Source organism: Haliotis rufescens, unplaced genomic scaffold (assembly GCF_023055435.1).
Source record: "Haliotis rufescens isolate VD_foot unplaced genomic scaffold, xgHalRufe1.0.p SCAF_18, whole genome shotgun sequence".
NCBI classification, from domain to species: domain Eukaryota; kingdom Metazoa; phylum Mollusca; class Gastropoda; order Lepetellida; family Haliotidae; genus Haliotis; species Haliotis rufescens.
In genome coordinates, this window is record NW_025963868.1 from 24,295,927 (window position 1) to 24,321,996 (window position 26,070).

At 41.7% G+C, this 26,070-nt stretch overlaps 1 protein-coding gene across 8 annotated transcripts in view; it reads right to left on the reverse strand.

Moving 5' to 3' along the window:
- The window catches only part of LOC124132917 (abnormal spindle-like microcephaly-associated protein homolog), a 279,804-nt gene that overhangs the window by 90,223 nt on the left and 163,511 nt on the right, over positions 1–26,070 (reverse strand). The window contains exon 1 of one of the 8 annotated variants that reach the window (XM_048398446.1): positions 12,388–13,196. The exons of the other annotated variants lie outside the window; for them this stretch is intronic. Coding sequence (XP_048254403.1) covers positions 12,388–12,454 — 67 coding nt within the window. The 5' untranslated portion in view covers positions 12,455–13,196. Of the gene's footprint in view, positions 1–12,387; positions 13,197–26,070 lie in introns of those variants that run through there. 8 annotated transcript variants of the gene reach the window in all.

Consider the following 26,070-nt stretch of genomic DNA (forward strand, 5'->3'; position numbering starts at 1 on the left):
GCATTAAACCCAACTCACTCACTCACTCACCTCTATCTAATGGTAAAAGTGGAAGTCCACAAGGAGATGTTGGTAGTCCTGCCTGAATGTTAGTGGTCCCAGTCTACAGGACTTTGTTAACTTCCAACACTGGCCCATATTTATAATTACTTTATGTGGCCATTTTGTGGGTTGAACAACTAAGGTTAAGCTGGTGCAATGAAACATGGTAATTCTGATTTGATAGCAACTTTTCATTTTTGAAGGTTCAAATGATAAAAGAACCCTATCTTTTTACAAAGTATCCACCAACAACATTTACAACAGATCAAAGCATCAAACCCAAAACATTCATTCACATCCAATATATGAAAAGAGACCCACTCACTGTCTGGCCAAGTCTCTGAAAGGGAAACAGCCCTCTAACTGGTCCCAAGCCAAATAAAAACGACAAATATACGAAAATTGTTTGAAGCCTTGGGCCATTACACAATAATTTGAGTTATTGCACCCAGTCAATATACGTCTGTGTGGCTATCTGGGCAATGAATATCATCTCGAAAAGATTCTCCAATTTCGGTATTAACTCAGGAGAATGGCCAGAACACTGGAGCTATGTTTTAATCGATTCTGTTACCGTTTCAGGTCGACTGAAGATGCTAAACAAATGCACAAGGAGAAGAGGATCTGATATGACAAATGAAGGCGAAAGATTTAATCGCGACGAAAAAGTTCCATGTCTGCATGCAGCATGTGTGTGAACATGTTGGACTTAGTGTTTCAATATTAATCTCACAAACATGATTAACTCAAACTCCATGGATGTTCTGAAAGGTTTTTTTTCTCACATCCTCATGAAGATCTCAATATTTCTGGGTTAGAATCAATGGTTGGAGGCCATTTGAAAATGAAATTCCAGTTAAAGCCATGGAGGTTCTCGGTGTCGGTTGATGTACTGACTTGGAACGTGGTTGGAGCAATTTGAGGAATTTCAGAATCAAATTCTAATTTGATTATTGAGTAGATTGGAAATAATGTTATTAGTTCATAGATTTGCGAACATGTCGGATATCTTACTGAAGAGCGTTGCATCAATCAGAGTGATGTTCTGGCTCCATGTGAGCTGTTTGTGTGTTGTTTAATGCTGCACTCCCGAGCCCTCTTCTTGAGTAACGACAGAAAAGACAGAAAATGATTTTTCACTTATAAATTAACGTTTTAAAACTTTGAGTCAATATATCAAATCAATAAGAGGTAGGCAACCTATATCTGACATAAAACAATATGTTTGTTTGTTTTGAGATGGGACACGATAGCTGTGCTTTGTTTGTTTGTTGTTTAATGCCGCACTCAGCAATAGGACGGCAGCCTGTAAATAATCAAATCTGGACCAGACAATCCAGTGATTGACACCATGAGCATTGATCTACGCAGTTGGGAAGCAATGACATGCATAAAACCCACAAGCATGGGTATGGTGCTGACAAATCTAGAATCACAATCAGGGCGAACCTGGATTCGAACCCACAATCATAGGTTTCTGGCGTGCCGAAGGGACGCAACTCTGCACAGCGAATTGCGGCGCCTTAGACGACTGGGCCAACCGCGCCTCTATTCTAACTCAGATGTTCAGGGGACAAGCATGGTTGTTGAAGATTAATTCTAACCTGGAACTTCACAGGGGACAAGCATGGTTGTTTAAGACCAATTCTAACTTGGAACTTCACAGAGGACAAGCATGGTTGTTTAAGACCAATTCTAACCTGGAACTTCACAGCGGACAAGCATGTTTGTTTAAGACCACTTCTAACCTGGAACTTCACAGGGGACAAGCATGGTTGTTTAAGACCAATTCTAACCTGGAACTTCACAGGGGACAAGCATGGTTGTTTAAGACCAATTCTAACCTGGAACTTCACAGGGGACAAGCTTGGTTGTTTAAGACCAATTCTAACCTGGAACTTCATAGGGGACAAGCTTGGTTGTTTAAGACCAATTCTAACCTGGAACTTCACAGGGGACAAGCATGGTTGTTTAAGACCAATTCTAAACCGGATCAGCCAAATTATAACTCTTGTGGACTAAAAATATTTGAGAACTGTGTGGCTGATCATTTTGGTGGACACAGGAAATTAGAAGTAATTTTTAACAATGTTATAAATGTTATATTCACACCGAAGGCCCCGGTTTGATTCCCTACATGGGTACATTGTGTGAAGCCCATTTCTGGTGGCCCCTACCATGATATTGCTGGAATATTGCTAAAGGTACCAGCGTAAAACCATCAGCAATAATCTAGCAATATCACTGGGGTTGACAGAAAACTGGGGTTGACAGAAAACTGGGCTTCACACACTGTAGGGCTGTGGGAGTCACAATCCAGGCCTTCACATTGAAGAGCGAACACTTAAATCAAGGCTTTTTCAAGCCTGTATGAACCCTGAGTGACCATGTGGGAAATCAAAACCCAGGCCTTTGATACAACAAATGATCACTTTACACACAACCAAACTGCCTTTACAATAATAACAGCAACAAAACTCTTTCCTTAATCATGAAAAAACCTCAATTGTACGATTCCGACTATATCATAGCATGTGTTTATGAATCACTATCAAATATTGATGACACTAGGTCTTTGCGAAAATGGTGAGCGTATCCTGCCCCACTGGTGTCACCTGTGACAAACACATGCAAAGGCAAGTCAATTGTTCACCTGAAGGAACACGGGAACATATGGTATAAGTTACCAGGGAATTGCACCGAAATCTTTTTTGTAACTGATGGGTCAAATTTGGAAATGTCCTCCACATGTCTACCATAAAATTTTCTGAAAGCTTGAAAGGCCTTGAATGTTGTAATAAGAAACGACCCAACTGCCTTGTAACCATACAAGGACCAGAAAGTCATTACAAAGAAACCTAAGCACGTGAGACCGAAATCCAATTTGTACAAAATAAAATTTCAGCTAAAACCAATACCATTATTGTCTGGAATTGGTTATTTGGCTTTGGCCCAGGCTCTTAAACACTCGGATTACAATGTGGTAGAGGGCTGTTACTCAAAGCATGCACCTACAAGACCCACATCTACGATTATTGTTCCGCCACGGCGACCTCATCTCAGTTAGTGCTTGGACAGTCTGCAGTAGATCACCTCGCACAACACAGACGCAATCCTCACAATGGTGCATGTAACTAATAGTTGGCACAAACTGACACTACATTAAATCTTGTAATGCCAAGAAAGTGGCCTCCGAACAACGATATTATTGAATGCCGATCAGAGATGGGTCCTGAACCTTCTTGACCATTGATTGTTCACAGACTCGACTGGGCAGCGCAAACACCCCTGGTGGCCTGTGTTGAAATTACATCACGAAGGGACAGTGATTGGAGTCTTGCTTCAGACAGACGATAGACATGGTATCCTCAGCTTATAGTTTTCTTGGGCAATATCAGATTGAGACGAGCTGAATCCTGGGTTTCAGGAATCAAGACTTCCGAATTAATTTTGAAGAAGCGAGTTAGGGGACCATTTTAGGAATTAGCGAATATCAATTGTAGGATAACAGCTTCTGGAATGATTCCTAGACAAGTTTATGGCGATGGTTTCAGAATTCAATTTTAAGAAACGGTTTTCTTTACAATCAATTCCCACCACTTCTAATCCACACCGGAACATTTAAAACCATCACTCTAGTGAATACAGGTCCATAGAGCGCTCTTCAAATAGAAAAATAGTGGTAGGTGAAAATAATATCATTTGATATCATAGATATGTCATATTGAGTGGGGCGGTCGGGTAGCCAAGAGGTTAAAGTGTTCACTCGTCACGCTGAAGACCCGGGTTCGATTCCCAACATGGGTGCAATGTGTGAAGCCCATTTCTGGTGTCCCCTGCCGTGATGCATATAACCATACTCACTCACTTATATTGAGTGAGTTGGGTTTAACGCCGCTTTGAACAGTATTTCAGTTATATCAGGGGGTGTCAGCTTACTGTGGGAGGAAATACCAAAGTGATGCAGGTCTCAGATGTCTACTACTTTGGTTCAGTGCTGACAAATCTAGAAACATAATCGATGCAAACTGGGATTCAAACCTAAAATTTAAGGTTTGGGGCGTGGACAAGGGACACAGCTCTACACAGCTAATTGCAGCTCCTAAGACGACTGGGCCACCCTCGCCCTATCATACTGATGTCTGAACCAGGTCCAATTTAGCACTGGAAGTGTTTACTGACTACACCTCTCTCTGGACATGATTGAAAGTTTGCATCCTAAACCATTAGTCTGAAGTCTTGTAACAAGTCATTGAGATGCACCGCTAGATAGAGCTGGGACGATACACCAACTATGCGATCTGATATATGTATACCTCGCTCACAATCTGATACGTATCACAACACCTAAACTATGGCACAATGGATGAAAACATTGAGGTTTTCACTACTAATTTTCACTACAAATTAGTGTTTGTTGTCACAGTTATCACAGCAAATATTAAGGTAAGATTCGATATTGAGCGATAGTTGTATGGAGAAGTAAAAAACAGTGATCCAACGCTGCATCAGTGTTATCGTCCCACTACTATGGCTAATGTGTCCTTTAGCCTGAGGCCAGCAAGTTGCCTCCCTGGCCACAGTCTGTACCAGGATCTAGAGGGTTCAAAATACCAAATTGGTTTCTAAAGAAATCCTTTGTCCCCATGAACGGTGCCAGTGTTCATGGGTTTCACCACAAATGTAAAATATCTGCATCCTTCCACTTCCCAATGTGACATGGTCACAGCGTTAGAAATTGGCATTACTCCTATAGTCCTTCATGATTCAGTCTATTGTTCCTATATGCCAGTCAAGTGTACGACAATAAGAAATGTGTGCATTGTCAAAGTTCCTGGAATTTGGGTGTGTTAAACAACAAACGAATAAACAAAAGTATCAAGAAATATGTTACCAGAAACATTTTTATCTTTGTGGCAAAAGGCAAATTCATAAATTCTTTCACTGTGATGCAAGCTTAAGCTGTAGCCTTGGAAAATACTTTATACATAAACGGGCGGAAAGTAATTGTATACATATACACATTAAGTCCTGGTAGAGATACAGGCATAGTTGTGAGGGAACCCTCTTTATTACACAGAGTGACAATCTGCAGGCCAAACACAGTAATTCAGTTACAGCTTCACGTTCTGTGAGGGAACAATTACTTTCCGCCCGCAGGGAATTACAGGAAAGGCGAGGTAGACGAACACACAACACACGCCTGTACCAATTTCGGGCCATGTACAACAACTGGAATTGATTTCGCTCCTTGCGGAAAAGAATTCTACAAAACTATTCATATCCATCTCGAAATTAAAATCCACAAAAAAGCCTTTATAAATAAAAATGATTTGCAAGTAATCTTGACAAAAGATGTTTGTTCAAACGAATTGAAAATAATGGTGTGTTTGACATAAAACACATGGCAGAACAGGCAATCTAGGATATGAATACAAAGGAAAGTATGAGCAGATCAATTGTTGTATTTGAATTTCAACAACAAGCTGTTGGCCAGTTTTTATCTTTCACCAAGTCTGGAACATGGTTGATGCTGTTCGCTACTTTCATGGGAGTTTTTTAAAGAGAAAAGTTTGAGACAAGAACAAGCATAATCATTAAATGGATAATAAATATTCATACCAAAAAACAGTTAGGGCTTGTACATCTTTTATTCCCACCAGCATTTGTCTTATAAACAAGCTATGTGATATCTTAAGTACTAGTTTGAAAATCATGTTTCTGTTTAATATGGCCACAATATTAACAAGTTGTACACTTCTAGCCATCATTTATCTTTCAATCTCCTATTGGTTTTTTATCATTGTAACGTAAGAATTAACCCTTTAATCTTGTTTCTGGTAAATAATGCTGCTATACTAAAAAGAAGTCATACATGTTTTATTCACAAGTAGCTTTTCATCAATTATTGCTCAAATGATATCTTTTTAATGTGTGGTGCTGGCGTCGTTGAATGGTCGTTCATGCATGTAACATGTCATGTTAACCTGTATTTGTTACTGTATTATTTATTTAGATCTATCAGCTTTTCTTAAATCTAAACCAAATTCCAAAATTTTCTGTAATGATTTAGTTTTAAAGGATGGGGCTGTTAGCCCCAAGACAACCCCCAACCTGTTGCTGTGACCCTTATGTGAGTGAGTGAGTGAGTGAGTGAGTGAGTGAGTGAGTGAGTGAGTGAGTGAGTGAGTGAGTGAGTGAGTGAGTGAGTGAGTGAGTGAGTGGGCTCACACTGTGCCCATGTCGGATTCAAACCCGGGTCTTCGGTGTGATGAGTGAATGCTTTTAACCACCAGGCTACCCAACCACCCCTGACAGCCACAAAGAGGACTAAGTGTGTGTGAAAGTGTTGTCTTATCTTATGTAAGATCGCACAATCCTGGAACAGACACTGAATGCCCAATGCTGGCCCGTGATTGGCTGACTAGGCTATAGTTTTGTACTGCTACTTAGTGAGATGGAATGACTTGGCAAAGCGGGAGAGTAGTCTCCCTTGGGAATGTCAGCACTATACATCTACCATTCACTAATGATATTACTCTGCCGTACCAGGACAAATCATTTCACGGATTAACAGAGGCAAGTAAACCAAGGATAATTCATTCAAGTGACACTGAGCAGGATACACACAAGAGCATGTGGAGATGTTACAGGGCCTGGTGGAGATGTTACAGAGCCTTATGGAGATGTAACAGGGCCTGATGGAGATGTTACAGGGCCTGGTGGAAATGATACAGGGCCTGGTGGAGATGTTACAGGGCCTGGTGGAGATGTAACAGGGCCTGGTGGAGATGTTACAGGGCCTGGTGGAGATGTTACAGGGCCTGGTGGAGATGTTACAGGGCCTGGTGGAGATGTTACAGGGCCTGGTGGAAATGATACAGGGCCTGGTGGAAATGATACAGGGCCTGGTGGAGATGTTACAGGGCCTGGTGGAAATGATACAGGGCCTGGTGGAGATGTTACAGGGCCTGGTGGAAATGATACAGGGCCTGGTGGAGATGTTACAGGGCCTGGTGGAGATGTTACAGGGCCTGGTGGAGATGTTACAGGGCCTGGTGGAGATGTAACAGGGCCTGGTGGAGATGTTACAGGGCCTTGTGGAGATGTTACAGGGCCTGGTGGAGATGTTACAGGGCCTGGTGGAGATGTGACAGGGCCTGGTGGAGATGTTACAGGGCCTGGTGGAGATGTTACAGGGCCTGGTGGAGATGTTACAGGGCCTGGTGGAAATGATACAGGGCCTGGTGGAGATGTTACAGGGCCTGGTGGAAATGATACAGGGCCTGGTGGAGATGTTACAGGGCCTGGTGGAGATGTTACAGGGCCTGGTTGAAATGATACAGGGCCTGGTGGAGATGTTACAGGGCCTGGTGGAAATGATACAGGGCCTGGTGGAGATGTTACAGGGCCTGGTGGAGATGTTACAGGGCCTGGTGGAGATGTTACAGGGCCTGGTGGAAATGATACAGGGCCTGGTGGAGATTTTACAGGGCCTGGTGGAGATGTGACAGGGCCTGATGGAGATGTTACAGGGCCTGGTGGAGATGTTACAGGGCCTGGTGGAGATGTTACAGGGCCTGGTGGAGATGTTACAGGGCCTTGCAGAGATGTTACAGGGCCTGGTGGGGATGTTACAGGGTCTGATGGGGATGTTACAGGGCCTGGTGGAGATGTTACAGGGCCTGGTGGAGATGTTACAGGGCCTGGTGGAGATGTTACAGGGTCTGATGGAGATGTTACATGGCCTGGTGGGGATGTTACAGGGCCTGGTGGGGATGTTACAGGGCCTGGTGGAGATGTTACAGGGCCTGGTGGAGATGTTACAGGGCCTGGTGGAGATGTTACAGGGTCTGATGGAGATGTTACAGGGCCTGGTGGGGATGTTACAGGGCCTGGTGGGGATGTTACAGGGCCTGGTGGAGATGTTACAGGGCCTGGTGGAGATGTTACAGGGCCTGGTGGGGGAGGGGCGTTGTGGTCTCAGTGGCAATCTTCTAACAGATACTGGACAGACATACATAAAGAAGTGGGTCTGTGTCGTAGCCCTTCTGTTGAGGGTTCAAGATTACAGGGTCCCAAGACCATTGGATAAAACCTTAAAGACCCAGGGGGAAGGTCGGGTAGCCTAGTGGTTAAAGCGTTCGCTCTTCAAGACGAAAACCTGGGTTCGATTCCCGACATGGGTACAATGTGTAAAGCCCCCCGCTGTGTACTCCACTGTGACATTGCTGGAATATTGCTAAAAGTGGTGTAAAACAATACTCACTCACTCACAGGACCCCCAATAATTTCGCTGATAGGACAATGACAAGGGCCTATAAACTGTTGAGTGGGAAAGTGTTTGGTTGGTCATTTTATGATGGTGACAGGCATGTCACTAATTACTACAGTATCATGTACCTCTATGTACTAATTACTACAGCATCATATACCTGTGTGTTACCAATAACTACAGGGTCACATACCACGTGCCATTAATTACTACAGGCTATGACTAAAACCACTAGTCTGAAGCCCAAGTGAGTGAGTGAGTGAGTGAGTGAGTGAGTGAGTGAGTGAGTGAGTGAGTGAGTATGGTTATAGCAATATTCCAGCAATATCACAGTGGGGGACACAAGAAATGGGCTTCACACATTGTACCCATGTCGGGAATTGAACCGGGGTCTTCAGCATGACGAGCAAACGCTTTAACCACTAGGCTCCCCAACTGCCCCTGAAGCCAGAGTCTAGTTAAATTCTTTCCAGTCCAGTAAGCTCAGGTAATAAGAGCCCTTACAATAACACTACCATCAACTGAAAAGGATACTTAGATCAATATTGCAGGTAGCAGTTTTGAGCACAGACTGTAACTACAGCATCGTGTGCATGTACACCCTCCGGAACACGTCGACAACATGCCTCATCTTGACTGTAAGCCTGTAGATCATGGGCCTGGGAAGACACCACAAATCTATGGCTTCCATCAATTATTTACGATATATCTAACTCGACACATCAAAGAGATCCTCATCAGTAATGAAGTTATGAGATGAAGGAGACAACGTACAACTAGCATCAAATTTTCAAACCTTTCCATTCCTCCACCAAGACTGAGAACTATCATACACATTGATGTAACTTCAAAAGATTATAGTAGATCTATCAAAGTATTCTACAGAGGCGTACCAATGATCTTTGATAGAAGTGTGTGTGAGTGTGGTCACAATTGTAGTCGCTAGGATTCCCCGTCTCCCTGAGCTCCACCCCCAACTGTTCTTCATCAACAAAAGGATGCACAGCAACCATCTGGGCCACTTGGAGTCCGTAAGTTTGGTCGAAGGCCACGTTAAGGACAGGGCCATTAGGCACACACGGCATGTTGTGGGAGGAAAGCCTGATGTGATGAGGGCTTAGACGTTCACCATGTTGTTTAACGCCGCACTCAGCAATATTCCAGAATGAATCATGGCTACAAGGGATTATTTTCTAACCACACAAGCAGGTATACCCCAAAGTCAGTCTGTCTGTCCAACTCAAGTCTTGAATGATTTGGTAAGCCTAAAATTAAGCATTGTTCTGAGTTCCATTTGAGATTTACTCTGATTGTGGGCGTGTATGTTTGAGTGAGATTACTTTATTTCTGGGACTAAATGTCAGCCTAACCCCCAAGGCTAACCTACAACTTATATAATTACATTGTTGTCAGCAATAATTATCCTAAACACTGGCTTTCCAAATTTTCTTGTTTGTTGTTTAACACTGTAGTCAGCAATGTTCCAGCTAAATGACAGCATCTTGTAAATACCTGAGCCTGGACCAGACGATCCGGTGATTGATATTGTGAGCAACAATCCATGCACGATGATACACAATCTAACAAGTCCCAAAGCCTGACAACCTGATTATTTACAGACTACTGCCATACCTGGAATATTGCTGAATGCTGCATTTAGTAACCGAATGGCATCCTCCTGAGGCAAGGGAGTTAACTGACAGTAAAAGTCCAGTTTTCACCCTTACCGAACTAGGCTGGAATTATGGATTTATATATGGCTGGACTAACAAGTCTATGCATAGTCCAATCAAAATCCCATATCAAAATCGACATCTGGTTCACAAACAACATGGCAACCACTGTGGCGATTCGGTCAATTGCAGGATTTGCAGAGCACATGTACCCTCAACTGGGCGTCAACAGATATTTTCCAAATCTTTTCAAGTTTATAATCAAGGTGCTCAAGTGATTTGATGCAATTCACAAGGTAAAACCTGTTTTATTACAATAAAGATCTTTATTATCGATGAAATTGTCTTGACTGGGCGCTGCCATTTTGTTTGAAGCAAGTTAGAGGTGGAATCTGATTAGTCAGTAGGGGGGACATAGAAGGGACATAACTCATGATAGCCACTGGTGGTGCTACAATCGAGCCCAGAAATTCCAGCCTAGTGGTAAGGGTGGAAACTGGACTTTTAACATCAGCAAACTCCCTTGCCTCGGGAAGATACCGATTGTAACAAAAAAATAAAAAAAATATTTTTTTATGTCCTTCTCTTATCGATGTGAATATTGACCCAACATACTTGTAATTTTAAAACCAGCATTTGTGAGTGAAAAATCACTTTCTGTCTATTTGTGTCATGACATCGGAACAGGGCCCGCTTGCACAAAGCGATCTTAGCGCTAAGATGATCGTAACTCCCATACTTTAACAAAGGCTTACAATAGTCGTAGCGCTAAGATCGCTTTGTGCAAGTGTGCCCTGGTCTCTGCACAAAATAGATGAAGTTGCAGGCTGGAGATGAGTAGTTTGACTTCCCATTGATTCTCAGATAACTCGATTTCACAGTCCAACAGGTCATATACAAGCAAGCTATGATGAGAACTATCACTTAAAGTAGATGGCATGTAAACAGATCGCTTATTTCCATTCAAACAGGTTTGTTGTTAGGTTGAGTGACATCAAGATCCATAATTCACGTCCTCAATGAAAGACCCCAGTTTTCGGATATAGCTGTGATATCATGTGATTTCTTTGTTCCCCGGATAAACTCCATGACAACATAACACTACACCATGCGAGAGTCTTGTAGACAGGGATAACGTGGGAGTGTTCTCAAAGATCAAAGAGTTGGAACGCAGGCTTGAAAATGGTGCTATTTTAGTTAGTGTTTTACATTGTGATGTTGTTGATTTGTAAAAGCAACATGAATGAGTGTAAACCACAATAGGATTTAGGGCTGGGACGGGTGATGAGGGTACCCAGGTCCGGTGGGTCCTGAGAAGGGGCCTGGGTACCCATGGGACTACCCGGACCCATGGTTAGTCACCTGATATTGTTTAATGAGAAAAATTTCCTAAAATTCCATGGTTACACAACACGACACTAATGTTCCCATGTCTTTGTGACTATGCACGCATTCCTTCTGACTTTCATATGTTTGAATAAAGATAGAGCTTCAGTCAACTTCAGTGTACGCATGACCAGATCATTTTGTATATATCTGTCTCAATACTTTTTGCCTGGCTCCGGAAATACTATTCCCAATCAGACATTTTCTACCCAACTCTTGAGACCTACAGTGGGTACCTGGGTAGGGTCGGGTAATAGGGGGTTGGGTACGCGGGTAGTAAATTTGGACTTGTCCCAGCCCTAATAGGATAGGTTGAAAATGGTGTGAAATGGGAAGCGATGATGTGAATTTGAAAGTTTTATGTCCTTCTTAGGTGACAGACCATTTCAAACAGCAGGCCCATCCATATCTGTGGAATAATCTACCTTTGAACATTCGCTCAATTCAGGAACTTGCAAACCTTTAAGAATAAACTGAAAACACATCTCTTTGAGCAGGCCTATGAATTATAGCGATTTGATCAATTTATCATGACATTACTCAGACTCAAAGCGCTTTTGAGCAGAAGTTTTATACTGGATAATAGCGCTATACAAATGTATGGTTATCCTCCACCACCAAGAAAAAGACACAATTTCAGGGTTAGAAACTAACAGTTTTTGTCCACTAGTCCTTATAATGATAACATATAGCAACACCCTTAAAATTGGCCATTTCTACTAGTCCTTAGGATACCTTTACTTTTGGGCAGTTTGGTAAGGACTACAGGACTAGTGCCAATTTCTAACGCTGATATTTGGGGAGGGTGATGAAAAAAATGCAGTTTATCAATAAAGATAAAGTGCTTTTGCATTTTGTTTTTTCAGGGAAGGTCATGAAAAAAATGTACACTGACATGGGGAGGGTCATCCAAAAATATGACAAACATTACGGGAGGGTCATGATTATCAGTACATCAGTGCATCCAAATACTATGAACCAGGTTCCACTAGAGCCAGTCAAGATAATCACCTGTAGTGGAGTCTGACTTCCTCCTCTTGTTGACGATGTCCGCCAAGCGTGACAGCTTGCCCCCCATTGGTCTGCTGTCCAAAGCACTCCACTATCTGCTACCTGCTTGCATCCATTCACAACACAGCGACCCACGTTTCCAGTAATACACACTTCAAATCCCAATATCTTCCTGAATCAGTTCAACTTCACAGTTATTCTATCGTTCAGTATCCCAAACTCGGTTCACAGCCAAACTGAATTAATACAACTGTTCACAGTCACTGTAAAAATCAGGTATCCCAAACTCGGTTCACAGACAAACTGAATTAACACAACTGTTCACAGTCACTGCAAAAATCAGGTATCCCAAACTCGGTTCACGGACAAACTGAATTAATTCAACTGTACACAGTCATGATACAGGTCAATATCCTAAACTCAGTTCTCAACAAACTGAATTAATTCAACTTTTCACAGTCCCTATACACATGAGGTATCCAGAACTCAAATTGAATCAATTCAACTTTCCACATTAAGTCACATATCCAAAACTCAACCAAAAGTTATGCCACTCCAAAAATCATCACTCCAAGGTAAACTCCAGCATCCTGATCCGCATCTGAAGGCAATCATCCATCCAGGCAACGGAGAACACTGCCTCAAGTCTACCCATAAACACTGGCGATGATTAATACATGTATCTTGCCATGCTGAATCCTACTACGCTTCAGTACCCTTCCAGCTAGTGTGCCAAGCCTGCCTGCCTGTCTGTCTATGCAAGCCACACTTCCCCTGTACGATAGCTCACGATTCAGGATCAATTAATGATGGAATTCAGCCAGTGGTTTGTGAGATGGACACATTCTCTACATTATACCCGATGACCTGATAAAATAGCCCAAATTGCAATTCTTTAGGAAGGAATTTCTGAATATGTGAATTAACTAATTTGTTTAGCTTTTGAACTGACAGGCTGCTTGATTTTGGCTGAGGTAACATACACAATCAATACGTGGTGTTGAAGGCAGAGGTGCCAGGTTGTGGCGCGAATCTCTCAACCTGTGAAGCACAGCAATGCTGTTTTTTTATTAACTGTTTAGGTATTAGATGTGTGAGCGATGAGAGCCTCGTTACTGTGGTTTGATACCTTGATCACCGACACAGGCAAATGAGCTGCAACTATCACATGGCACTTCTCAGTAACGACAGCATTACTCAGTTCCCCGTCTCAACCTACTTGGTTTCTTTGTTTCTTTGTGTGTTGACTGACCGCCTCTGTGGTCCAGTGGAAGAGCCTCTGTCCCAGAAGGTCTGGGGTTCGATTCCCGGCCATGTCATAACAAGATGTTAAAAGATGGTTCTTGTTGTTACCCTGTCTGGCGATTGGCATTAAAGGGCTAAAACAAGGACTGGTCGGCTCCGAGTCAGTATACTGTGTCTTAGTGGGGTATTCATGTTAAACTGCGGAATGGTATCTCAGTGAGCTAGCACTATAAACTCAGCATTTGTCCGGAGTAGTACAAGCAGACGCACACGCACACACACACATATACACACATGTATGCATGTCGCTATATAAGTGCAATAATCTTGGACGCGACGCTAAACCTCATTTCACTTCACTTAACTTGCGTGTTGCTTAATGCCATACTCGGCAATACACCCTTCAAATTGTGCTGAGGAAAAGTAAGAATCCAGTGATGGTTGTCCTTATTGACAAGTAGCATGTGGGGGCTATTATTCTGAACCAGTTCTCAATGCTTCAAGATTGCAATAAACTGGAACTGAATAAAACGTACAGAATATGTAAACATAGGGAACATGTTTGTCTCTTCAAGCAGAATTATCTACAAACTCAGAGATGTAGTGATGCAAAGTTTCCACTAGCCTTCTGAACTTGTCTTGAAAAAAAAATGTCCAGGCAATATTCCACCAAGATGTTGAAAGAATGTAAATAAGCTCTCTCTCTTTTGTTTGATACTGTAGGCTCAGTTTAATTTATTAAGTTCAAGATATATGATTGTGATGTTGAAATGAAATATACTGCTCAAAAGAAGTGAAGGTGCACCCTTTTCTTTCATATTACAATTCTCTCTCTCTCTCTCTCTCTCTCTCTCTCCTTTTGGGCTGTATTTAGGTTACAATTCAATTAAACAAAGTTCATTACAGCACAGAGGCAAGGTTTAATGGTGTGGCTGGCCCAGCAAGCCCCACCCCATGTAGTACGGTGTTATATCCACCGGCCCTGATACCAACACTGTCATCAATAACTGATGACCCACTATTGTCAATAGCCACTGGCCCACAAATGTGGCAGAGAACATCACTCAAACATCACTCCCACTGCAATTAGTTGTTGGGATAGCTTCTTCTGGCATCACTAGTTGTCAAGGAACTATTATCTACAATAAATGACTGCTAGTGAATGTCATGGCTTTAATTACGTTGACTCCACAACATTGATAGAGTATTGAAAGTGGAATGAGATGATTCAGAATTTGGGAGAAATGATTAGCTTAAACCTTTCAGAGGGTGATGATAAAGATCGATTTTTGGATAATCGGGTGAAGCGCTCTGTTCATTCCTAATGCCATATTTTCTTTGTTTTCCCAAGTGCTTCGCCTCACCACTTTTGCATGTCTCACATTGCAAACATTGACTGACAATCTTCAAACATTTCCTTCACGGTCTGTGAACTTCAATGCAACCGCTTTAAATGTTAAATACACACTTGGTTACCTGTGTGGGAACTCTCACAAAGCAGTCGATGAGTGAGTGAGTGAGTGAGTGAGTGAGTGAGAGTGAGTGAGTTAATGGGTGGGTGTTAGGGTGGACGCATGGATGGAAGAGTGAGTGAGTGAGTTAATGGGTGAGTGAGTTAATGGGTGGGTGTTAGGGTGGATGCATGGATGGAAGAGTGAGTGAGTGAGTGAGTGGGTGGGTGGCTGGGTGGGTTGATTGGTGGTTGAAAGGTTCCACAAAAGATAACATAACCAATTGTTTTACAATCTTCTCCATCAGAGGTAAATTCGTTCTCTTGAAACTCAAGTACTTTATGGAAGTGGTCAGCACACATTACCAGTGCATAGTTACAAGAAACATGTTTGTAAATTAAACACTGAATGTAACCTATAAAAAGCTAATAACACATTATCCGTGTCTGTCAAGATCCACCATAGATAGTTTGATCATGACAAAGTCAGATTAGTTTCACAAGCACTAGTTCATTTTCCGGCTGATCAGCAAAGAGCTCTGTTAACGACATCCAATGAACGGATCCAATGACACACTTACATAGACAAAGAGAGTTTTTCCACAACCAGCTCATCCTCCAAACTGACGAACAACAGACATGCAATAGTTGTACAATTGTGCAACAAGGAACAAACGACTTGCTATGAGGTTATTGATTGTGGAGTGTAGTCTCATGGGGACTGTGCAGTATCTTCATTACCCTACACTGAACTGTGGCTGGTGAAGCCAGATGAGTCTTCCCTACCCATGCCCACTGGGACTGCTACAGTTCTCTGCGGCCTACATGGAGTACTACAGCTCCACCAAGTCAATAGGGACTACTACGGATCCAACCAACCCACTGGGAGTGCTACAGTTCTCTGTGGCCAACATGGAGTACTACAGCTCCACCAAGTCAATAGGGACTACTACGGATCCAACCAACCCTGCTAAAGTTCTCTGCGGCCTACATGGAGTACTACAGCTCCACCAAGTCAATAGGGACTACTACGGATCCAACCAACCCTGCTACAGTTCTTTGCGGCCAACATGGAGTACTACAGCTCCACCAAGTCAATAGGGACTACTACAGATCCAACCAACTCACTGGGACTGCTACAGTTCTTTGCGGCCTACATGGAGTACTACAGCTCCACCAAGTCAACAGAGACTACAACAGCTCCAAACAACCATCATGAAGCACTACAGCTCAGCCCAGGCCACAGGCAGCTCAACAAGGCCCACAGAAAGCACTGCAGCATTAAACAACAAACGAACAAACAAACAAACAAACACTACAGTTCAATAAGGCCTACAGGGAGCACTACATCTCTGATCACTTCAAAAGTTGGGATTGGGGTAGTGTGCACCCCTACCTACCCTTTTATTGAAGGCTAGTAAGTGCAAACTATCCTTGGCACACTGCCACTGTGAAACATGTACCTCTCTCTCTCACAAACACACACACACACACACACACACACACACACACACACACACACACACACACACACACACACACACACACACACACACACACACACACACAAAATAACTGTCCAACCAAACATTTTCCCCTTTTCAACAAATTAACCATCAGTCAACACTGAGGCCACAGCAACACCCACAGAGAACCCGACCACCATTGTCAAGGACGGAAGCTGGAACCTCCGGACCTGAATGTAATCATGTCTTTCAGAGTTGATAAAAAATGCAGAGGTTTTTCACAATCCTGCCAGGCCAAGAGAAACAACAATCTCCATACTAATGCCCCTCCCCCGGCCATGGTGGGAAAACATCCTCCTCAACCCACCGCTTCCTCGTCTCTGACTGGGTGTATCAAATATTCAAATTATCCCTGTAACCGTGAAAGATCAATACCATTTCTCTGTTCTGTGACAATGTATATTTTTGTTGCCAACATAAAGTGGTTCCCAGAGAGTAGAATGCAGTGTATTGGTAAATAGTATGTGGTATGACAATAAATAAGACATATTGATTGGCTCATTTTAACAGAATTACTCTCCACAGTGATGCTCGAGATTAATGTAATACAAATAGGATATTGTTCAATTCATCGAAGAAAAATATTTTGTTTGAACATATTGTTCCTTTGGTTTGAGATTCACAACCAAACCCCAGAAAGTCTGATCAAACGACTCGTTGCTGGGACATAGCTGTGGTAATGCAACGATTGTTTGAAAAAATTTAATTCCGATTTAATTTCTAATTTCCAACAATTTACACAGGCCGTTGCTGTAATTTGAAAAACTGATTACTGTATTCGATGCAATAAGCGCCCTGCTCTAATAAGCGCCAACGGCGATATTTGCTAATATATTGGCTAGTGTTCAATTCCAATTAGCACCCCTTCCGATTAATCAATGTACAACAAGACTTATTTATTCGTGTATAATACACACTCGTGTGTTATATTCACCCTTAATTATGGGCAATTAAATCCTGGAAAAACATATATGTTGTATATAAACATTTCAGGCTGTCAGCATAAACCACGAAATTTACGATCTTTCAACTCTGTTTGTTTTTCACCAAAATAATATAGAATATTTCTAATTTTGAGAGTGCCCTGGGCGCTTATTACGTCGAATATGGTACTGGTGTTTGAAACTAAGGGGATCCTGGTATCGGGGGGGGTTGTATCTGATGGTTTTGAATCAAGAAACCCCCAATTAAACCTTTTAAGTTTTAAGTTTGTGACAAGGGCCCTTTCACTTCCATGCTTAATATGAAATACTGATTAACATTGTATAAAATACTATTGTTGAGACCACAATGAATAAATTGATAGATTTTAATCCAAACTTTTCAATAATGCAAGACGGGAATACATTAATGTATTTTTAAAAAAGAAATTTACAAATTATTCAAGGCATTTGATGGATGTGACGGGATGTATGGCAGGGAGTTTGTCAGAGTTTTTGGCAGGGAATTTGCAAAGGAGTTTGTCAGGGAGTTTGGTATGGAGTTTGACAGGGAGTTTGTCAGGCAGTTTGCAAGGGTGCTTGGCAGGGAATTTGAACGAGTGTTTGGCAGGGAGTTTGCAGGGAGTTTGGCAGGGAGAATGGATGGGATGAGATTACAATAAATACTTTAGTATTGCCTAAAGTGCAGAATTATATGACAGACCCTCCAGCCAACAGGTACCGTATATGACCGCGGATAAGCCAAATTTTGAGGACCAGAAAAAAGATTCTGTAGAAAGGAGTCAGCTTATCCACGGGATACACAGGTAGGTAGTTCTGCATATCAGGCAGAGCCAGGTGTTATCTTAATGACAGGTAAATCTCCATTGACAGCCCACACTTAATCAGAGAATGAAATATTAACAAGAGTGAAGCCTCACACCTGACTGGAATAGGGCATGAATATTACAAGCCAACACCTCCTGTAGCGGAGACTGCTACACAAGGGAGGGTCACAGATGGATGGAGAGTGAGTGAGTGAGTGAGTGAGTGAGTGAGTGAGTGAGTGGGTGGGTGGGTGAGTGAGTGAGTGAGTGAGTGAGTGAGTGAGTGAGTGAGTGAGTGAGTGAGTGAGGCCTCACACCTGACTGGAATAGGGCATGAATATTACAAGCCAACACCTCCTGTAGTGGAGACTACTACACAAGGGAGTGTCACAGAGTGAGTGAGTGAGTGAGTGAGTGAGTGAGTGAGTGAGTGAGTGAGTGAGTGAGTGAGTGAGTGAGGCCTCACACCTGACTGGAATAGGGCATGAATATTACAAGCCAACACCTCCTGTAGTGGAGACTACTACACAAGGGAGTGTCACAGAGTGAGTGAGTGAGTGAGTGAGTGAGTGAGTGAGTGAGTGAGTGAGTGAGTAAGGCCTCACACCTGACTGGAATAGGGCATGAATATTACAAGCCAACACCTCCTGTAGTGGAGACTACTACACAAGGGAGTGTCACAGAGTGAGTGAGTGAGTGAGTGAGTGAGTGAGTGGGTGGGTGGGTGAGTGAGTGAACGAGTGAGTGAGTGAGTGAGTGAGTGAGTGAGTGAGGCTCCACATCTGACTGGAATAGGGCATGAATATTACAAGCCAACACCTCCTGTAGTGGAGACTACAACACAAGGGAGTGTCACAGATGGATGGAGAGTGAGTGAGTGAGTGAGTGGGTGAGTGGGTGAGTGAGTGGGTGAGTGGGTGAGTGAGTGAGTGAGTGAGTGAGTGAGTGAGTGAGTGAGTGAGATGACCATGGCACCTGTGCTACCATTTTTTAATGAAATCTTGTCAATGTAAATTTAAAAAATGACATAAATATTGTGAAGTCGTTTCTATTGTGACATCATTACACTGTAATACTGCTAGAAGCAGAATAGAAACCTAGTTATCTTTAACACCTGTTTTTGAGGCAAAAACACAAAAAGAAAAGAGGTTGAACCTCTCCACTACAAATTACTCTGCACCTACTTACATACAATAACTTCCTCCCTTCTTATAGGTTTTAATTATTGAACTGATGCCTCCCATTCTTTCTAATTATCTCAATTAACTCAATCATCTGTTATCAGTAACGAACATCTGGTGCATGTTTCCAAATATAGGACTACAAACCTCTCTGTTATGTTTTAATTAGAATACATTCCTGCAACGTCATTGTGGAATTGTGTTTCATGTTATGTATTCTGCAATTACAAAAGTTCATGAGATGAATTCTACTTTCTTTCCCCTGTCACAGCTAACTCACTATCCTACCCCAATCACAACAAACTCTCACTATCCTACCCCATCACAACAAACTCCCACTATCCTTCTCCTGTCACAACAACTGACTATCCTACCCCATCACAACAAACTCTCACTATCCTACCCCATCACAACAAACTCTCACTATCCTACCCCATCACAACAAACTCCCATTATCCTACCCCCTCACAACAAACTCTCACTATCCTACCCCCTCACAACAAACTCTCACTATCCTACCCCATCACAACAAACTCCCACTATCCTTCTCCTGTCACAACAACTGACTATCCTACCTGATCACAACAAACTTTCACTATCCAACCCCATCACAACAAACTCCCACTATCCTTCTCCTGTCACAACTGAATATCCTACCTGATCACAAAAAACTCTCACTATCCTACCCCATCACAACAAAATCTCACTATCCTACCCCATCACAACAAACTCTCACTCTCCTTCTCCTGTCACAACAAATTCCCACTATCCTACCCCATCACAACAAACTTCCACTATCCTTCTCCTGTCACAACAACTGACTATCCTACCTGATCACAACAACTGACTATCCCACCTGATCACAACAAACTCTCACTATCCAACCCCATCACAACAAACTCTCACTATTCTACCCCTGCCTCAACAAACTCTCACTACCTACCTGATTACAACAAACTCTCACTATCCTACCCCATCACAACAAACTCCCACTATCCTTCTCCTGTCACAACAACTGACTATCCTACCTGATCACAACAAACTCTCACTATCCTACCCCATCACAACAAACTCTCACTATCCTACCCCTGCCACAACAAACTCTCACTATCCTACCCCATCACAACAAACTCCCACTATCCTTTTCCTGTCACAAGAACTGACTATCCTACCTGATCACAACAAACTCTCACTACCTACCTGATCACAACAAACCCTCACTATCCTACCCCATCACAACAAACTCTCACTATCCTACCACCTCACAACAAACTCTCACTATCCTACTCCATCACAACAAACTTTCACTATCCTACCCCCATCACAACAAACCCTCACTATCCTACCCCCTCACAACAAACTCTCACTATCCTACCCGATCACAACAAACTCTCACTATCCTACCCCTATCACAACAAACTCTCACTATCCTACCCCCTCACAACAAACTCTCACTATCCTACCATATCACAACAAACTCTCACTATCCTACCCCCATCACAACAAACTCTCACTATCCTACCCCTCACAACAAACTCTCACTATCCTACCCCTCACAACAAACTCTCACTATCCTACCCCCATCACAACAAACTCTCACTATCCTACCCTATCACAACAAACTCTCACTATCCTACCCCTCACAACAAACTCTCACTATCCTACCCCCATCACAACAAACTCTCACTATCCTACCCCTCACAACAAACTTCATCCATACACAGAATATGGGAAAAACAGACTTTATTAAGACAATATAATTGCAGCATGGCCGATAACCTTGAGCATAATTCAATATCCCACTGTCAAGTTCTGAGCTACGTAGTCCTGGCAATCGGCAATAACTGGGGACGACAGTGCACTCGGGTCAACAGATTTGGGGCAGGGCCAATCATACAATGTTGGTTGTACCTTGACTGACAGAATAACAAACGCTGACGGAACTTTAAATCTCCAGTTGTGATTGCGCTGGTCAATGGTCATCAAGGACATTTTCTGACACCTTCTGATAGGACATTGTTTAATTATCATGACCAAATTTATAAAAATCTATTCCCAGTCTGTGCCAACAACTTTTGAGTCAACCTCTCCCAAGTAGGCTCTTATCATCATATTTTGTTTATTTTAGTGTCATATGGACATTTATTGTCTGAGCTTACTGGACCGAACAGAATTTGACCAGACTTGGGGTGGCGGTGAGGTGGCCTAGTGTCACGACGAAGAGCTTGACATGTTGGTTGTTTGATGTCACAGTAGGTAATATTACTGCTCCCCGTAAATAATCCAACCTAGGACAGGTAAAGCAGTGGTGGATAGCAAGATCGACATCCCACATCTCTGAGTCACCGAGTCTGACCATCTAATCCACATTTTATTAAGCTCTTACAACAAACAGTATATACTAAGGATGTATTCTGATCCAGAACCTGTGCTCCGATGAACAGATATTTACCTTTATCCTTCACTCAAGGATGAGAATGTGTTTTGATTAACAAAACAATGAAAGTTATCTGGGTGTCAGGGGATAGTATATTTTAATATCATGTGTCTCAAAGGTGACCATTGAGTCAATGTAGTTGATGCTATGAAATCTGAAAAAATATACTCATCCCTGCACACTCATGAAAAATATATAACCGCTGTAGGTCTCAAGAGTTGGGTATAAAATGTCTGATTGGAATAGTTTTTCAGGAGCCAGGCAAAAAGTATTCAGACAGGCGTAAAAAATAATCTGGTCATGGATACACTGAAGCCCTATCTTTATTCCAACATGTGAAAGTCAGAAGGAATGCGTGTATAGTCAGAAAGACATGGGAACATAGTGACGTGTTGTGTAACCATGGAATTTTAGGAAATTTTTCTTATTGAACAATATCAAGTGACTAACCATGGGTTCGGGTAGTCCCATGGGTACCCGGGTCCTACTCAGGACCCACCCGATTCGAGTACCAGCATCACCTGTCCCAGCCCTACTGCACACCAAAGCATTATGCACACCCAACTCCAGGAGAACCAGTATTTTTTAGACATTTTTTTTCAAGTATAATGCACAGTAAAATACATTGTACAGGCAAACTAACAGTTATAAACTTTCGTCAATACAAATTAGAGATAAAACATCACTAGACATGATGATTTACCATATAAATTTGTATTACCTGTTGTACTAGGCTTTGTTTCATAAGCACAGATTAAGAGAGAATTATTTGCCTTACTCTTCTAATTCGGAAGGTGGTCGGGTAGCCTAGTGGTTAAAGCGTTCACTCGTCACACCGAAGACCCGGGTTCGATTCCCGACATGGGTACAATGTGTGAAGCCAATTTCTGGTGTCCCCCGCTGTGATATTGCTGGAATATTGCTAAAAGCAGCGTAAAACCATACTCACTCACTCTAATTTGGAAAAGTCTGAAAGTATACCCCCCTTCAAAGGATACCTGGGTAGATTCTGGGGCCTTTCAGAGTCTACCCCAGGTATACTCTGAAGGGGGGTAGATTTTGGCAGCTTAAGAATTAGTCCACAGAAACCTATGCTTTCCCTCCTTGGCAGCATAATGGATGGAGCGGTCTGGCTGAGTGACTGGTGGACAGCATGCCCTTGTAAACAACAAGCCCAATTGAAAAAAAGGAGAAAAGAAAATGTACAGTAGACACAATGCCTGCGGGGTCTGCTAATGGAGAATGATAGGGTTTGTCTCCACAGACGATGTCAGACAGTACATCATTAACATGACCCTTCCTCTGTAATCAGCACGAAGATCACTCCCATGATCAATGATCATTTTAACACAGTACCAATCCCGTTGTATACAAATTTTTCTCGATATGTCAGTTTTCGAACTATTTGAAACTGAAGATCCTTCGTCTTACTTAATCTGTAACGTGATGACTAGCCTCAAAGGACAAACCCCAAATTGAGGCAATTATGAATATCTGGGGTAATTGTGGTCTAAAATTACTAAATTAAAAAAAATGTTGTATCATCATTAGTGAGAGGGCTTGTACGGTTTTTGATAAAGAATTACCGTATTCGACGTAATAAGCGCCCCGCTCTAATAAGCGCCCACGGAGATATTTGCTGATATATTGGCTGGTGAACAATCCCAATTAGCACCCCTTCCGATTGATCAATGTACACAAGTCTTATTTATTCGCATATGATACACACTCGTGTGTTATATGCACCCTTAAGTATGGGCAATAAAATTCTGGGGAAATATATATGTCGTACATAAACATTTCAGGCTGTCACCATAAACCTAGAAATTTATCTTTCATCTCTGTCTTTTTTCACCAAAATAATATTCTAATAAGAGCCCCCTATTTCTAATTTTGAGAGCGCCCTGGGCGCTTATTACATCGAATACGGTATCCCTAACATTCAGCCATACTACTAAAATTCTGTAAGCCTTCTGATCAGAATTCAGGTGAATTATTGATAGGTTATCAGCAAACCTTTGTGACAAACCTGTAGCAAGGGCAGCATAGTCTTTATAATTGGCCAAATTATATCAAGAAAATAATTGCGATATATTCATACATTGTATTGGCATAATTAGGCTGGAACTATTGACTCACTCTGCCAAATTTGGAATGCTAGTCACTCTATTAATCCAATGCATTGTCAATGTGCAAAGATTTGACCCATTAAGACAATCGATAGAATGCACCATTAGAAATTAGCGCTAGTCCTGTAGCCCTTGCCAAACTGCCCAATAGTTAAGGCCGAGAAGAAATGTGACATTTATACCGTATTCGACGTCTCTCAAAATTAGAAATAAGGGGCTCTTATTTGAATATAATTTTGGTGAGAAAAGAAAACAGAGTTGAAAGACTTTAAATTTCGTAGTTTATGCTGACAGCCTGAAATGATACAAAAGAAAAGTCTGTGCGTATCATACACTACAGATATAGTTTCCAGAATTTAACTGCCCATAAGCAAGAGTGCATATAACACACGAGTGCCTATTATACACGAATAAATAAGTCTTGTGTACATTGATCAATCGGAAGGGGTGCTAATTGGGATTGTTCACTAGCCAATATATTGGCAAATATCGCCGTGGGAGCTTATTAGAGTGGGGCGCTTATTATACGTCCAATACGGTAAACGTTTTGCTGCTATCATTATAAGGACTAGTGGACTATAAGTGTTAGTCGGAGTGTCTGCTCAGAGAGTGGTTGGGGGTTCGATTCTCTGCCATGTGATACCAAAAGACGTTAAAAGATGGTATTTGTTTAGCAGAATGCTTGTAAATAGTAAATTGTTAGATTTAAAAGCATCATTATAGTAAACTAACATGAATTCAATTAATAAGCTAAACCTAAATATTTAACATTTATTTCCTTAAATACTTTGTGTTAACTTCAGCACTTGCATTAATCTACTAATTCATAGGTCAGCTAGTTTCTGTACACAGCTTTGGTAGTTCAGCCATTGGGTTCATGGCTGTTGTCCCTGGGTCGGTCACAGGTTTGGCCTGTGATTAGGTTCTTATTGTTCTCTAGTTTTGCATGGTCTTCTGCAATCACGTGCAGAACCTGGTCAGAACTTCCACGGGCCAGTCAGCACATTCTCTTCACTGTATCATATAGGGTAAGTTCATTTAATTATTACTACCGTATTTTCTTGAGTATAGTGCGCACCCAAGTATAATGCGCACCCCACTCTAGCGCATTCAGTATTTCTGAAAAATGTTTTTTCAAATATTATGCACAGGAAAAAATTAAAACCACACCTCTTCAGCAAATTCTGGTAAATGAACAGATGATAGACACTTAGTCAGTTAAAATTTGAAATTTGAGATAAAAAAAGCATTAGAAATGTTGATTTAAAATTTAAATTGTATTTTTTTGTTCTGCTAGGCATTGTTTTACATCCAGGGATCAAGATTACCTTGTGTATTATCTCGTAAACAGCAATCAGCTGTACACACATTTTCTTGGAATCTAAGTGATTCGGTTAAAACTTACCCAATGATATAACTTTAAAGGATTTTGATGCAAGGAGCTGGAAAAATTGTATCTGAAACTATTTTTTTATCAGGAATGATATATTTATTATATTATTTATTCACCTAGTATATTTATCTGGACATTTAGGTAACAATGTATTTTAAGCATTGTTGTTGTATATAGTATTTTAGCTGGCATTGTATTATGATATTGTAATGTATTCTTAATTCAACTTAATTGTTTATTTGACTGAGGTATTAGCCAAGTGTACATTTTATAAAATGAATATAAACTGATAAGAAGTGATATATGTATAAGTATCATGTCTATACGTATAGTATTTTGTAGAATTAATAATGCTTGTATTCCATACATGCTAGTGTAACTGTGACTACAGTATATTTATATGTAGTATGCTTATTTGTGCAGGGCTATTCACTGTAGGTCTATATAAGTGAGGTTAGAGCCTGCGTCCCTGAGACAAGGCAGATGTGGACTACCACTTTAGATAAATCCCTTTTGACCCCACAAGTACTCCCTTATTGAGAGGACCACGAGTACCACTGTAACATTTGTCGTTA